Below are 15,699 nucleotides of genomic sequence, written 5' to 3' on the forward strand. Positions count from 1 at the left end.
TGATTCGCTGTTTTACGTCATGCATGCTAACAAATTTGAAAACCGTACCTATACGCCTTATTTTAAGTCCAGATTTTTCAGTAGTATTCGTATAGTCATCTTATGCAGAGTTCACACGTAATTCGAATTTGATTCGCATTAACTAATTCAAATTAGTTTAATTCGCATTCGAAACGTTTAACGTCCTAACGTCAATTCTAATTCGAATTGGAATGCGCTTCAAATTCACTTTACTGTCCTAACAACGTTAACTTTTAATTCGGATTAACAAAAACGTATTTCTAATGTGAATTAGTTAATTCGAATTAGCTAATTCGAATCAATTCGAATTAAAAAAGAAAAGTGTGTGAACGCGAGTAGCGCATTCGAATCGAATTCAATTCGAATAAAGGTACGTGTGAACGAAGCATAAGAAAGTCTTACTGATTAAAATACTACAATAGGGAACAATTTGACAATGATTGAATTTAGTAGTGTCAACCCTGTGATTATGACCTGTGTATATAGCAAAATCCTAAATACACCGTTTGGTGATGCGCCTGTCAGATGCGTAACGTACAGATAAGGTAATAGGTTACAGGTGAATATACTATTGGTATCGGTATCGGATTCGACCCCGAACTTGTTAATTATTGGCAATATTAATTAAGTGGAAAACAAAAGGGTCTGGAGTGGTGTAATTTTTAATGTAAAACATTGTCCTATATTACCTATATTTAAGTTGAATTCTTTGATTTGTCATTTTTATTCATGACGGCTGACAAATTTGACCTCGTTATTTTAGTATTATAGATTATATTATTATAAAAGGTTGCAATATGTTTCTGAGATTCAGTTGTGGTTATGTCATTAAAATTGTATCAAAAAAATATCTAAAGTTGTTCTAATTTAATGCTGAGAACTGTTTGCCTGGACTATGACACTGAATGGTTGTATTCAGGTTAATTTGTAAGTCTCCTCAATTTAGACAAAAGCTTGATATTACTATAAATCAGAATCATAAAACTCATACAGATGAAATATTGAGGATGGCTATATGATTCCATCAAGCTTCACATGACTGTGAATGATCTTGGATTGTTACAAAGTGGGTGTTAATTGGTTACCCCTGTCATGTCTGGAGTCTGCCAATGATTATGGATTGTTAGAAGGTGGGTGTTTATTGGTTACCCCTGTCATGTGTTGAGTCTGCCAATGATCTTAGATAGTTACAAAGTGGGTGTTAATTGGTTACCCCTGTCATGTCTCGAGTCTGCCAATGATCTTGGATAGTTACAAAGTGGGTGTTTATTGGTTACCCCTGTCATGTCTGGAGTCTGCCAATGATTATGGATTGTTACAAAGTGGGTGTTTATTGGTTACCCCTGTCATATCTGGTCTGCCAATGATTATGGATTGTTACAAGGTGGGTGTTTATTGGTTATCACTGTCATGTGTTGGGTCTGCCAATGACCATGAATTGTTACAAGGTGGGTGTTTATTGGTTATTCCTGTCATGCCTTGGGTCTGCCAATGATCATGGATTGTTACAAAGTGGGTGTTTATTGGTTACCCCTGTCATGTCTGAAGTCTGCTAATGATTATGGATTGTTACAAGGTGGGTGTTTATTGGTTACCCCTGTCATGTCAAGTCAGCCAATGATCTTGGATTGTTACAAAGGGGGTGTTAATTGGTTACCCCTGTCATGTCTTGAGTCTGCCATGTCTTGGGTCTACCAATGATCATGGATTGTAACAAAGTGGGTGTTTATGTGTTACCCCTGGCGTGTCTTGAGCCTGCCAATGATCATGGATTGTTACAAGGTTGGTGTTCATTGGTTATCACTGTCATGTCTTGGGTCTGCCAATGATCATGGATTGTTACAAGATGGGTGTTTATTGGTTATCCCTGTCATGTCTTGGGTCTGCCAATGATCATGTATTGTTACAAGGTGGGTGTTTATTGGTTACCCCTGTCATATCTGGAGTCTGCCAATGATCATGGATTGTTACAAGGTGGGCGTTTATCCCTGTCATGTCTTGGGTCTGCCAATGATCATGGATTATTGCAAAGTGGGTGTTTATTGGTTACCCCTGTCATGTCTGAAGTCTGCCAATGATTATGGATTGTTACAAGGTGGGTGTTTATTGGTTATCCATGTCATGTCTTGGGTCTACCAATGATCATGGATTGTAACAAAGTGGGTGTTTATTGGTTACCCCTGGCATGTCTTGAGCCTGCCAATGATCATGGATTGTTACAAGGTGGGTGTTTATTGGTTACCCCTGTCATGTAAAGTCGGCCAATGATCTTGGATTGTTACAAAAGGGGTGTTTATTGGTTACCCCTGTCATGTCTTGAGTCTGCCAATGACCTTGGTGTGTTTATTGGTTACCACTGTCATGTCTTGAGACTGCCAATGATCATGGATTGTAACACAAGGTGGATTGAAGCTGCCAATGATCTTGTATTGTCACAAAGTGGGAGTTTATTGCCATGTCGAGTCTGCCAATGCATTGTCACAAAGTTGTTTTTTTTTTGATGTACAGTAGAACAAAATGGTAGATAATATTTTTGGTAAAAATAGCAACCTTTCTCAAATAACTTGTAATATAATCTACTGTATATGCACTCTCACCAGACAGAACTGTCATGTTTATATAGGCAAACTATATAAAGAGTGCATTCTTGTCTACTTCTACCAAATCAGCTTCATTTGATACTTAATGCTTTACATGACAGTTAAACATTTTCCTTTGATGTGACATCACCCTTTAAAACACATCATCAAGTTTGTACTTCCTCGAGCATCATGACAGTTCCAAATGTTGAGGAGGATCTGCCTTGTTCAACTCTTATTTATGGTGCAGTTCATGTTGCTCAGTCTTCTATTTTGTGTTTTTATACTTTTTGTCTCTTGTTGATTTTTGGTTTTGGTTGCCATGGCATAGTCAGTTTGTCATCAACTTATGAGTTTTGAAAATCCCTTTGGTGTGTTCTGCCTCTTTTTAAAATGAAATTCCAGATTGTAACTGATAAACTACTAGAACTTTATATGTATTGATGCAAATTCACAGTATATCAAATACTGTAAATTCAGAAATTATTGCGATGTTTTTATTATTGCGAATAATGTGACAAGGTTGTAATCCCAATAATTTAAACTTGCATTTTGGATTTTGTATATAAGAATGAAGTCAAATTTGACTCAGTATGGCAAAAATAATAATCACGCTTTGATCTAAAATGACAAAATTGCAATAATAATTTCTGACTTTACAGTATCAAGTACTTCCTGTATTTCAAGTACATATCTACTATTACATAGTTAAAATACTAATGTGGATTTAATCAAAACTACCTGAAAAGAAGCACCTACTTTTATCTCTTGAGGCATTCATTGCAAGCAAAATGAAAATTCTTATTTTTAAATGATTTTTTATTAAAAAAAAATATATAAATATACTTTCAATTTTTAAAATGCACATAATGGACGGAGTAATTCGATATACTATATTTTGATCACTGGTTTGAGTAAAGATTTTGCATTATGTTACAAACATTAATATTAAGAAATAACAAGAATGTGTCCAAAGTACACGGATGCCCCACTCGCACTATCCTTTTCCATGTTCCATGGACCGTGAAATTGGGTAATTATCTAATTTGGTATTAAAATTAGAAAGATTATACTATAGGGAACATATGTACTAAGTTTCAAGTTGATTGGACTTCAATTTTATCAAAAACTACCTTGACCAAAAACTTTAACCTGAAACTCCCACTTTCATTTTCTATGTTTAGTGGACCGTGAAATTGGGGTCAAAAGTCTAATTTGGCTTCAAAATTAAAAAGATTATATCATAAGCAACAAGTTTACTAAGTTTCAAGTTGATTGGACTTCAGCTTCACCAAAAACTACCTTGACCAAAAACTTTAACCTGAAACTCCCACTTTCATTTTCTATGTTCAGTGGACCGTGAAATTGGGGTCAAAAGTCTAATTTGGCTTTAAAATTAGAAAGATCATATCATAAGCAACAAGTCTGCTAAGTTTCAAGTTGATTGGACTTCAGCTTCATCAAAAACTACCTTGACCACAAACTTTAACCTGAACGGACGGACGCACAGACGGACGCACAGACGGACGCATGGACGAACGGAGCCACAGACCAGAAAACATAATGCCCCTCTACTATCGTAGGTGGGGCATAAAAATTGCTTTTTTTAAATGTTGGTTAATGTTTGTAATGCTTGATTTTTTTGTCACAAATCTATTTGAATGTGACATTTAACTACCATTCTGAATAAAATATTAAACAATGCATAAAATGTTACAGATAATATAAAAAGGCAGTAATATCAAACAATACACAAAAATTGCATCATTTGTTTATAAACAAGAATGTGTCCATAGTACACAAATGTCCCTCTAGCATTATTATTTTCTTTGTTTATTGGACCGTAATTGGGGTCAAAACTCTGATTTGGCATTTAAATTAGAAAGATCATATCACAAGGAACATGTGTACTAAGTTTCAAGTTGATTGGATTTCAACTTCTTTATCAACAACCTTGACCAAGAACATTAATCTGAAGCCAGAGTGACAGACAAATGGATGTATAGACTGAAAAACATAATGCCTCTAGGTATGGCATAAAAAGAAATTGAAGTACCTACATGATGACTGAATTGATAGATCATCAAAGTGACAAAATAAGTTTTGGTAAAATATATAACTGTGTTATTAGTATTGAGATTTTACAGTCATCTTTAAAATATTACAATAACAATAGCTTAGAATTTAAGATCTCCAAAAACAATGACCTCTTTAATAATAATGTTATGGACCTAACAACATAGCGGCATCTCCCATCCCACATGAGCGTAATGCCTTCTCTAACACAGAACTATAAGCTTCAGGTCCTTCTCTCTGTTTCCACTTCTTAAGCATCTGATATGCCTGCAAAAAATATTTCACCAATTAAAATTAAATAGTAAATTATTTTATATTTTATTTAATAAAAACTTGTAAGAGTTATGCGGAACCCAGTGTCTAGTCTACTTTTGCTGTTTTCAGTGTGATAAGGGAATGCACATATTTAAGGAATATCAGTACTGTAGTTGAAGAGTTGCCACCGTCAATTGTAGATTTGATGGTCGCAAATGCAGTTTTACTGGCGCTGAGTAGCGGAGTCAGTAAAACGGGGATTTGCGACCATCAAATCAAAATTGATGGTGGCAACTCTTCAACTACAGTACTGTTCGTCCGATTCTAATGCATTACAAAAAGAACAAATATGATAAAACTTGAAAAAATGTCTAAATTTGACAAAATAGAAAAACATACGCGAAACTTCATGAATGATTTTGGCACAAAGACGTCATGGCTAAACGTGACGTCATACAAATGAAAACTTACAAACTGGAGGTTATTACGTTACCTGTACACTTCAAATTCGAATAAAATTACATTAAAACGGCGAATTTGAGGTAAGTGTTGTTCTATTTTCGATTATCGAATAGTAATCGAACATTTGTTGATTCGATCAATTAAAAATGGCAGGTCCCTCCTTAATTACGCCTGGTCAACTGTGGATTTGATGGCAACTTTTAGCCAATGAAAAAAAATTGTTACATCCAAATTGCATTAGAATAATAGATTTACAGTTAATGAAATAAAACATTTGAAATGTTGGAAAAAAGTAACGCTTGTACAAGATGATTACAGTATGCAATCAAACGTCAAAGGCTGAACAAAAATATTCGAAATTTTCCTCTAGATACTATCTTTTGATTGTAAGAAGCTTCTGTCTAAGGTTTATGAATTTAATAAATGCTTTAAAAACTTTATGTTATGTTAACTGGAACTCATTTAAAATTAATATACAGAAAAACAGAAAATAAATCTTTACCAAATCTCCTTCTAGATACTAGCTTCTGATCATAAACAAGCTTCTGAACAAGTTTGGTAGAAATCCATGATAGTTAAAGAAAGTAATTAAAAATTTTAAAAGTGTAACAACAGAGTGAATGTTATGTTAACTGGTAGAAAAACTAAGTTCATTTATAAGTAAAATACAGGTAAATACATCTAAACAGGATTTTTCTTTACAAAATCTACTTCTGGTTATATACCAGTAATTAAAATTCTTTTTAAAATTCTTTTTTGACCATACTCATGTTTACCTGTTCCTGCCTTTCATTATATATATCTCTAATTTCATCAATATCATCTTTTACAAGACCAAGTTTATTTGCTAATCTTTCTAAATCCTTATTGTAAATTCTTGCAGAAATGTCCTCTAGTGTTTCGTCAGATGGTATGTCTCCTCCTGGGGTTCTCTGGCTTGTCTGACTGCTGAACTGTAAAATAATTACTTTGTGTCTTTTAAAAACAAACTTTATGTAAATTAATAATAAAACAAGAAGATATGTCTACAGGACACTATGACACTATGCCCAAATCACTCAGCCTCTGAAATGTATCCATGTTCATTGAACTATGAAATCTGGGTCAAAATTGAAATATGACAAAAAGTCTAAGAGTTTCCCTAACACTGAACAAGGGTATACTTAGTTTAAAGCTGATGTGACAACAATTTCATAGTAAACTATCTTAACCAAGAACTTACACTTGAGAATATATTTATTTTACATTATCACTTTTTTATATTTTTAGTAAACAATGAAATAAGGGATGACACTATAATTAAGTCTATGATTTCTAAAGTTCACATCGTAATGAACAAGGATTAAAGTTTAAAACTAGAGGCTCTCAAGAGCCTGTGTCGCTCACGTTGGTCTATGTGCATTATAAACAATGGACATAAATAAATTCATGACAAAACTGTGTTTTGGTGATGGTGATGTGTTTGTAGATCTTACTTTACTGAACATTCTTGTTGCTACAATTATCTCTTATCTATAATGAACTTGGCCAAGTAATTACAGTGAAAAATGTTTTCCAAATTTTTACAAAAATTTATGAAAATTGTTAAAAATTGACTATAAAGAGCAATAACTCCTTAAGGGGTCAATTGACAATTTTGGTCATGTTGACTTATTTGTAGATCTTATTTTGCTGAACATTATTGCTGTTTACAGTTTATCTCTATCTATAATAATATTCAAGATAATAATCAAAATCTGCAAAATTTCCTTAAAATTACCAATTCAGGGGCAGCAACCCAACAACAGATTGTCTGATTTGTCTGAAAATTTCAGGGCAGATAGATCTTGACCTGATAAACAATTTTACCCCCACATCAGATTTGCTCTAAATACTTTGGTTTCAGAGATATAAGCCAAAATCTATATTTCACCCCTATGTACTATTTTTAGCCATGGCGGCCATCTTGGTTGGTTGGGTGGGTCATCGGACACATTTTTAAAACTAGATACCCTAATGATGATTGTGGCCAAGTTTGGTTAAATTTGGCCCAGTAGTTTCAGAGGAGAAGATTTTTTTAAAGAATACTAAAATTTTTGTAAAATTGTTAAAAACTGACTATAAAGGGCAATAACTCCTTAAGGGGTCAACTGACAATTTTGATCATGTTGACTTATTTGTGAATCTTACTTTGCTGAACATTATTGCTGTTCACAGTTTATCTCTATCTATAATAATATTCAAGATAATAACCAAAATCTGCAAAATTTCCTTAAAATTACTAATTTGGGGGCAGCAACCCAACCATGGGTTGTCCGATTTGTCTGAAAATTTCAGAGCAGATAGATCTTCACCTAATAGACAATTTTATCTTTTTGTCAGATTTGCTCTAAATGCTTTGGTTTCAGAGATATAAGCCAAAATCTACATTTTACCCCTATGTTCTGTTTTTAGCCATGGCGGCCATCTTGGTTGGTTGGCCGGGTCACGCCACACATTTTTTAAACAAGATACCCCAATGATGATTGTGGCAAAGTTTGGCTAAATTTGGCCCAGTAGTTTCAGAGGACAAGATTTTTGTAAAAGTTTACAGACGGACAATGGACACCAAGTGATGAGAAAAGCTCAATTGACCTTTCAGGTCAGGTGAGCTAAAAATGATAAATTGTATTTGCCAAAAACTTAACCTATAATGGGATAGAATAAAAAATTCAGACAAACAGATGGATGCAAAGACCAGAAAATAAATAGCAATTTCATTACTAAAAAAAATCATAGTTTGAAAAAACTATGGAGACATTGAGTATAAGTAAACCAGTTTCTTGATGTAAGAATTGACTATTCTGTTTGCATTTCGACTGATATAAATGCTGAAGACCCAAATGACAAAATAAATCATGTTTGAATTACACATTTTTACCTTTTCAATGCTTATGATCTAAATTTGAGTATTGACTCATAATACCAAACATGAATATCAAAATACTTTAGAAATGTATGCAAGTCTTTCACAGAATTAATACATCATTAGATGGAAACTGAAAACTTCTAAATTTTATTGTTTTGAATTTCACATTTAAGTATTAGTACATTTGAAATTTGTTGTTTTCCCATCTCCTTAGTCAGTTCATCTTCATTAGGAAAATTCAGTCAAAAAAGTCAAAAAAGTAAAATAATGAATAAAAATATGGGGAGTTGAGTCACAGGTTTAAAAAAAAAAAAAATTTCACATACCCATTAACTTTGTCTTCAAGGAGGTTTAAACTGTAGTTCAAATATATCAAAAACCAGTTAAACATGCAACGACTTAAAATTTACTTGACATAATTTTACAAAGTGTAAGTTATATACTCTACCTCTGGAAGGTTTTGATGGAGTTTTTCTTTCATGTAATTAGGAAGGATCTGGAAATCTAATATACTTTCTAACATGTCTTCTTCTAAAGACATACATCCTGCCACAAACCCATCTTCTTGAATTTGTCCTGAAAACATATTCTTGTATTAGACCTCCAAAGATCACATATAAATATAATCTGAAAGAAGTTGAAGTTGTAAAAAAACCTAAGGCTTACACCAATTTAATTTCTTGTTCTACGGATTTTTGGACTCCAAAAATTGGGGCAAGCGAGCAATATGAAATATTTTATAAAAAATTATTTAACTTGAAAAGTAAAGGTGAGCAATTATATTTTTTTTTGTAAATATAAAATAGCAGGGTTTTGATAATATTAAAACTTGATTTATCACTTGTACTTTGACATTTCTTTAATTTATGAAGTGTTTTTCCCTGTTCACGAAGAAATAACTGAATAAATAGATGTGGTACATGTTTGTGTGCCAATGAGACAATTCTCCATCCAAGTCATAATCAGGTTTGGAACAACCCCTCAATGTTATAAATATAACTTTCATTAGGGGTCAATTTAAGTTATATATTTTTTTGTAAAAAACACTTTATAGTACAAAAGGGCTCATATTTTCCCAAAGAACTATATATCTATCTAGTATTAAATGGTCAAAACATGTCCAAGAATTTTGTGATATTTCTGGATTTTAACATATATCATTTTCTTTTATATTATTCAGTATAAGTGGACCCCTCTGAAAGTTGTTTCAAATATAATGTATTTCTCCCCATTTTAAGTTAAATATTTTAAGTTTTTCTATTTTCTTTCCTACAACAGTAAAAGGACCCCTTGTCTGAAGGAGGGTTGTTTCCAACCTGATAATAACAAATACAAGTCATAGACATACTATCTCACAACTTCTCACTATTAGTTTCTATAAGAAAAGTCTTTTCTTCTTAGATATGATTCTGAAGTAGTGTGAGACCTGCATAGTACGGCATTTTAGGGCTTTGACCCAGACCAAAAAGCAAGCTATAAGGGACCCCAAAATTAGTAGCGAAAACAATTCATACAGAAAAACCAAGGATCTATTACATAATATATGAATACAAACGGAGAAATACCTATGAACCACATCAACAAACGATATCTACTGAAAAACATGCTCCGGAATTGGGACAGGTGCATAAAGATGCAGTGGGTATGGATAGTTTTGTTCCGCCGATATTCAATATAATTGCATTTGAAGGCATCTTCTTCTCCTTCAGAAGTTCTGTTTATTCTAACAACGAAAATCAGCATGATTTTGATGGGGAATGTAAGGAGGAAGAAAACTAATGTTCTGTACTGTACAGGTATTTTCCTCTGTTATATATACATCGGAGCACCTCCACTTGGGATATCTCACTCAGTTTAATGCTTAATCAAATACCTGAGATAGTTACACGTTGTTGTGGGATGCTTATAAGTTTAAAAACATAATATACAGGCAAGACTGAATTTTTAAAAACAAGTGTCAATATCTTTTTATAATATTCTAAAAAAAATACGGTGCAGGAATTGGCCATGATTACATTTCCAGATGCGGGAAGCGGGAATATTAAAAAAAAATAGGTGTGGGCGAGTCCATCGAACAAGAAATTAAATTGGTGTGGCCTAAAGATGTGAATAACTTTTTAGGAAATAAAATTGAGAATGGAAATGGGGAATGTGCCAAAGAGACAACAACCCGACCATAGAAAAAAACAACAGCAGAAGGTCACCAACTGGTCTTCAATGTAGCGAGAAATATCCGAAACCCGGAGGCGTCCTTCAGCTGGCCCCTAAACAAATATATACTAGTTCAGTGATAATGAACGCCATACTAATTTCCAAATTGTACACAAGAAACTGCCATCTTTAAAAAAGATCAAATCAATGTAAGACCTGACATTACAAAAGATGCAATCTGATATTAACATCAGTTCTAGGATAAAATAACCTACTTTTTATGATATATTTAATTCAAATGAAAAGAGATAAACCGCCTACATTGAGAATTTTACTTAATTTATGGCTTAATATCCCAGCCTTCAGATATGTACCTTTCACATTGTTTTTATTTTTTTTAAGATTTCATCTTTATCTAAGGTTGAAATTGAGTTGTTGGTGGTCTGTGTTGAATTGATTCACTTGTGAAGAATCAAAGCAGGTTAAATTCGTTTACTTATACATGTTTGAGAAACACAGATTAAATGTATGTTAAAGCAATGTTGTTAAGTGATGCTCACAGTACATTTTCATTTACCTGAGTTTTTTGGATCCATCAATTTGTATATTGTGTCACATGTTTTACCAATGTTCTGAAATAAAACAATAACTGCAGTAATAATGAACAAATGGATCGATTGATTGATGTGTGCTTAATATACAATGTTAAATATTTTAATAATGCTAGCCACAAAACCAGGTTCAACCCACCATTTCGTTCTTAAAATGTCCTGTTCCAAGTCAGGAAAACGGCTATTGTTATATTATAGTTCGTTTCTGTGTGTGTTACATTTTAGTGCTGTGTTTCTGTTGTGTCGTAGTTCTCCTCTTATATTTGATGTGTTTCCCTCAGATTTAGTTTGTAACCCAGATTTGTTTTTTTCACAATTTATAAATTTTGAACAGTGGTATACTACTGTTGCCATTTTTCGTGCATATTAAGATAAGACAAAACTAAGGTACAAAATGGATGAGCTCAACAGGCTTCAACGTTAATTGATAACTAATATATACTTTTTTTTGTTATTCCTTTTATGTCCCTTTTTGAGAATTTGGCTATGATTTTATGTCTCTTTTACAAATCCCTGGCTTTCAAATTTTTGTGTTAATTGTTCCTTGTGATGTTACATCCATCAAAAGCGCTAAGGACGCAAACAAAATTCTAAAGTTATTTTCATCAATCATACAAAAAGGGACCAAAGGAAGAGGATGTAAGATCATCCTACTGCATTATGGTTTGTTTGATAGTTTATCTTAATTACTTACCTGTTTATCTTGAGGCTGGGAATACACTCTTTCTAAAATCTTTGTAAATATGGCTTTTGGTATTGGCTGGCTATTGTACAACATACGAAATAAACCTGAGTTATTAACAACAACAATTAATATATGATAATTAATACTGATTTGATTTGACGGTAAATATAACTCATGTATGGTAATGTACCTATGTAAATATGAGGTATGAAAAAATCACTTTAAGTTATAACAGTAAAATTATAAGATATAATAGTGACCTCCTATCTCTTAGACTATAGGCTCTTAGAAATATCAATTCAAACATAGAAATTTTTCTATCTCTTTCCAAAAAACTAAATAAGTTATAGATCTGGGATGAAAGTTAAGTTACAATTACCACCAAGACCAGTTTTAACTTCACAGTGTTCAGAAAACTCATGCAACATTCCTACTTAATTTCATATTTAGCTAGAAAATTCAATATAAAATACATCTAAAGGTCTATCAGCTGATTATTCAAGCTACATATACAATAAAAAAGGCAAATTTATTGTAATCAATTCTTACCTCTAACTTTTTCCTCTACAGAACTTAATTCACACCATTTTAATCCACGTACAAAGTTTTCAAAAGTTACTTTCTTATTCACCATGAACTTTTTTAATATCTGAAATTGATATTTTTACATTCATTTTTGTTTACAATTGTAAATTGAAATTACTTCTCTAAAATATGTTTAGTTTGGATATTTATCTGTCATTGCTACTATACATGACTTCTGTGTGAGGTCTGGAATAGAATGTGACCTTTAAAATTATTGCTTTTTTTTAATTGTCAAATGAGTGTGAACAGTTTGTAGTCATTCATCATCTTATTGTTTAGTTACTAGTTCTTATAATTTTACCCTTTTTAGTCATGTTGGGTACCCATTTCCCACCCTTATGCATATATTATGGCATTTCTAAGTTTACTTTATAAAAATATTATAACCTTGAATTCATATTTTATGAAATAGCTGAATGCATGTTGTTTTTTTTTGCTGCATTGTATACATGTACAATGTGTATGGATTTCACTTATTTTGTGTATTGTTTAAATATGTCACATAAATTCATGTTTACTCAAATTCTACTAATTCTTTTGTTGTCAAGCATTTATTTTGTGTCTCTTATGTCATTGCATTGCCCAAGAATTTCTTATATTCATGTCTATAGTGTAAACAAAAGTTTTAAAGAAAACTTATGATAATTACAACCTTTTGAGTAAGTGAGAGAGATTGTAAAATAATGCATAAACCCAACATATTTAAGCTTGAAAGCATTGCCAAGTCAATTTTTGGTTCTTTATTTATGGAGAAGGACCAACATTTTGAGACTAAAAATATGTTAATGTTACCTGAACCCTTTCAATATATTATTGCTTTCCAACTTCCAATGTAAACATTTGCATCATTTAACTTATTTTGGAGTAAACAATTTCCTGGTTCGCAGAGCATTTTAATTATGCACCATTTATGGGCATTATGTTTTCTGGTCTGTGCATCTGTACATCTGTTCATCCATCTGTCTGTCCCGCTTCAGGTTAAAGTCCCCCCCCCCCCATTTTCATGGTACACTGAACATAGAAAATGATAATGCAGATGGGGCATCTGTGTACTATAGACACATTCTTGTTTTCCTTATGTTATGAAAACCTTGATATATAAAATTAAGACTTACATTTCTTGAAAAAGCATCATCTTGTATAGGTAAAGACTGAAAATCTGCCTCAGGTATTTCACCATTTTCATTGCATCCTAACTGCTGAAATCTATACCAAAGTCTCTCTACTTCTGCTATACTCACTGTTCAAAAGTAAATAACAATAAAATTGAGAATGGAAATGGGAAATGTGTCAAAAAGACAACAACCTGATGAAATTGATGTCAGTGAAATTTGCCTACATCATGTATACAGAAAATCAAATTACCATTACAAAATTGCCAAAAAAGTAACAATTTAATAATTGAGTAGTCATCCTCAAGAGATATATATTTTGAAAGGGTACACTTTTTTTTATTATTGGTTGAGAAGCTTATTTTATATTGTCTCAAGTGAATCAGTTATTATTGTCATCTGTTTTTTGTAGTTTTCTTTGCTCATGATTGAAAAACAATACAAACTTTATTTGTTTTAACAGAAACAAATTTCACTCACTTCAATTTGAAGTGAATTTAAATTCATGTGAATCTCACATGAAATTGATTTGAATTTCAGCTCAAACTAGCTTATACTTGAAACTCATGTGAAAATAGTTTATGTGAGTTTAATGTGAATCTCATGTGAATTTCATGTTAAAATCATATTAACTTTTTTAATGTGATATTCACATGAATTTTGAAAATAATGTAATTCAAATAACATCTACATTTTTAAATTTAATTCAAATCATGAAAAATACTAAAAAAAAATTAATTTAATTCAAATCATGAAAAATACTATTTTTTTTTTTAATTTAATTCAAATCATGAAAAATATTAATTTTTTTTAAATTCATGAGAAAAATGATTGATATTAATCTTAATTCATGTAAAACTCACATGAAAATTTTCATGTGAGTTTCATGTATAAGCTCGACTGAGGTGTCAATCTCACATGAATTTCATGAGAGATTCATGTCAAATTCATGTGAGCAAACTTTGCAAGGATTGTGCTTTGTGAATATCTTTAAGAGTGACATTTATATGTCATGAATGGAATTTTTTAGATGAATGGATTTACTTTATATTTAATTTTGTAATGTACACTCCAAAGAAATATAAATTCATATAGAGAATTACTTAAATTTTACCTTGAACCTATTTGGTTGATTTTTTCATATGAAAGTTTATATTATGTTGGTAAATAATAATCCAAAGAATCTTATTTTCAATGGCAATATTTATGTGTTGGCCAAGTTACAAAAAAAATGTTCAATTTGTTACTTATAAAAACATGCTTAGCCCACAAATGTTTTGTTGAATTTTGGATTGATTAAAAATTGGTTTTTTTTTCTTCAAAATTTACTATTTTCGTAAAACTTATTTTTCAATGCAACAAGGTTCTATCATATGCATCCAAGAATCTTTTTGACAACAGTGCTGCATGGACATTTTCTATAAAAGAATTTAATAGACTGGCGCATGGTTAATTCGGGGTCTCATTGGGGGTTTCTGACCCCGGATCCCGCTTACTGTTTTGTCAGATTCCCGTATCCCGCTTACACTATATATATAAGCAATTCTCATTTTTTTGTAATTTCCCGTGTCCGGCTAGGCCTCATTTCCCGTTTTCACGGCACAATAATTTGACTTTCACGTGTCACGCTTATAAAAAATCGGCAATCCCGCGTCACGCTTAGACCCCAATGAGACCCACTTAATTTACCAGACTCATCATGTTATATTAGTCCAATAATTATGACGTCTTGGAAGGCTATTAATTATAACTTTTTTCTTTTAGTCCTTAAATCGTAGGAAAGCTTCAAAGCAAAAATTTAAAATATTAGCCTTCAAAGACATCATAATTATTTGGACTACATGTTAATAATTAATGTTATATGTGAATTATGTGACAATTAGTGTTAAAATCATACATTCTGATGAAACAGCATGTACTGTTATCCAGTTAGCTTTTTTAGGATTGGTGTGCTTGGTGACAGCATCCTTGTCAGGAACAGTGAAATTACTGGCATACTGTCCCATAGGTAAGGGAGAACTGCAAACTGAAGGATAAAATTTTTGTGCAAGGAAAAAATCTTGTGCCTTTTTGTGGTACACAGTGTCAAATGGTACTCATACACTCTGTTGATACAGCATGGAGTGTAATCCAATTTTTCTTTTTAGGATTCGTGTATTTTGAGACAGGTTGGGATTCTGTGACTGAAAAATATGTCAAATCCTGTCCCATTTCAACATTCCATTGGCTGATTGGTTTCCAATGTAAACTTCCGCAAATCTAATTGACTTCCGGC

At 32.1% G+C, this 15,699-nt stretch overlaps 1 protein-coding gene across 2 annotated transcripts; it reads right to left on the reverse strand.

Annotated features, from left to right (window-relative positions):
• Window positions 1-3,407: 3,407 nt before the first annotated feature.
• LOC143046149 (uncharacterized) lies at window positions 3,408-15,686 on the reverse strand. 2 transcript variants are annotated; one of them, XM_076219170.1, is made up of 8 exons: window positions 15,527-15,686; window positions 13,428-13,552; window positions 12,277-12,376; window positions 11,737-11,831; window positions 11,009-11,063; window positions 8,729-8,856; window positions 6,170-6,346; window positions 3,408-4,943 (listed from the first exon to the last, which is right to left on the reverse strand). In XM_076219170.1, exons 1-8 carry the CDS (start codon window positions 15,633-15,635, stop codon window positions 4,824-4,826), a joined length of 909 nt encoding a protein of 302 aa, XP_076075285.1. In that variant the 5' UTR covers window positions 15,636-15,686; the 3' UTR covers window positions 3,408-4,823. The 2 variants fall into 2 exon arrangements, with proteins under 2 accessions (XP_076075285.1, XP_076075284.1); XM_076219169.1 differs by having other exon boundaries at window positions 3,410-4,943; window positions 15,322-15,681.
• Between the last annotated feature and the right edge of the window lie 13 nt (window positions 15,687-15,699).

The sequence above is a fragment of the Mytilus galloprovincialis genome, chromosome 9 (assembly GCF_965363235.1).
Source record: "Mytilus galloprovincialis chromosome 9, xbMytGall1.hap1.1, whole genome shotgun sequence".
NCBI classification, from domain to species: Eukaryota; Metazoa; Mollusca; class Bivalvia; order Mytilida; family Mytilidae; genus Mytilus; species Mytilus galloprovincialis.

Excerpts from the sequence above, each read along its gene's own strand:
- LOC143046149 (XM_076219170.1), bottom strand. The coding sequence starts at position 15,635 with ATGGGACAGGATTTGACATATTTTTCAGTCACAGAATCCCAACCTGTC. Across the intron at positions 13,553-15,526 it reads CCATGCTGTATCAACAGAGT|TGAGTATAGCAGAAGTAGAG; the intron begins GTATGAGTACCA and ends ACTTTTGAACAG. Across the intron at positions 4,944-6,169 it reads ATAATGAAAGGCAGGAACAG|GCATATCAGATGCTTAAGAA; the intron begins GTAAACATGAGT and ends TATTTTTTGCAG.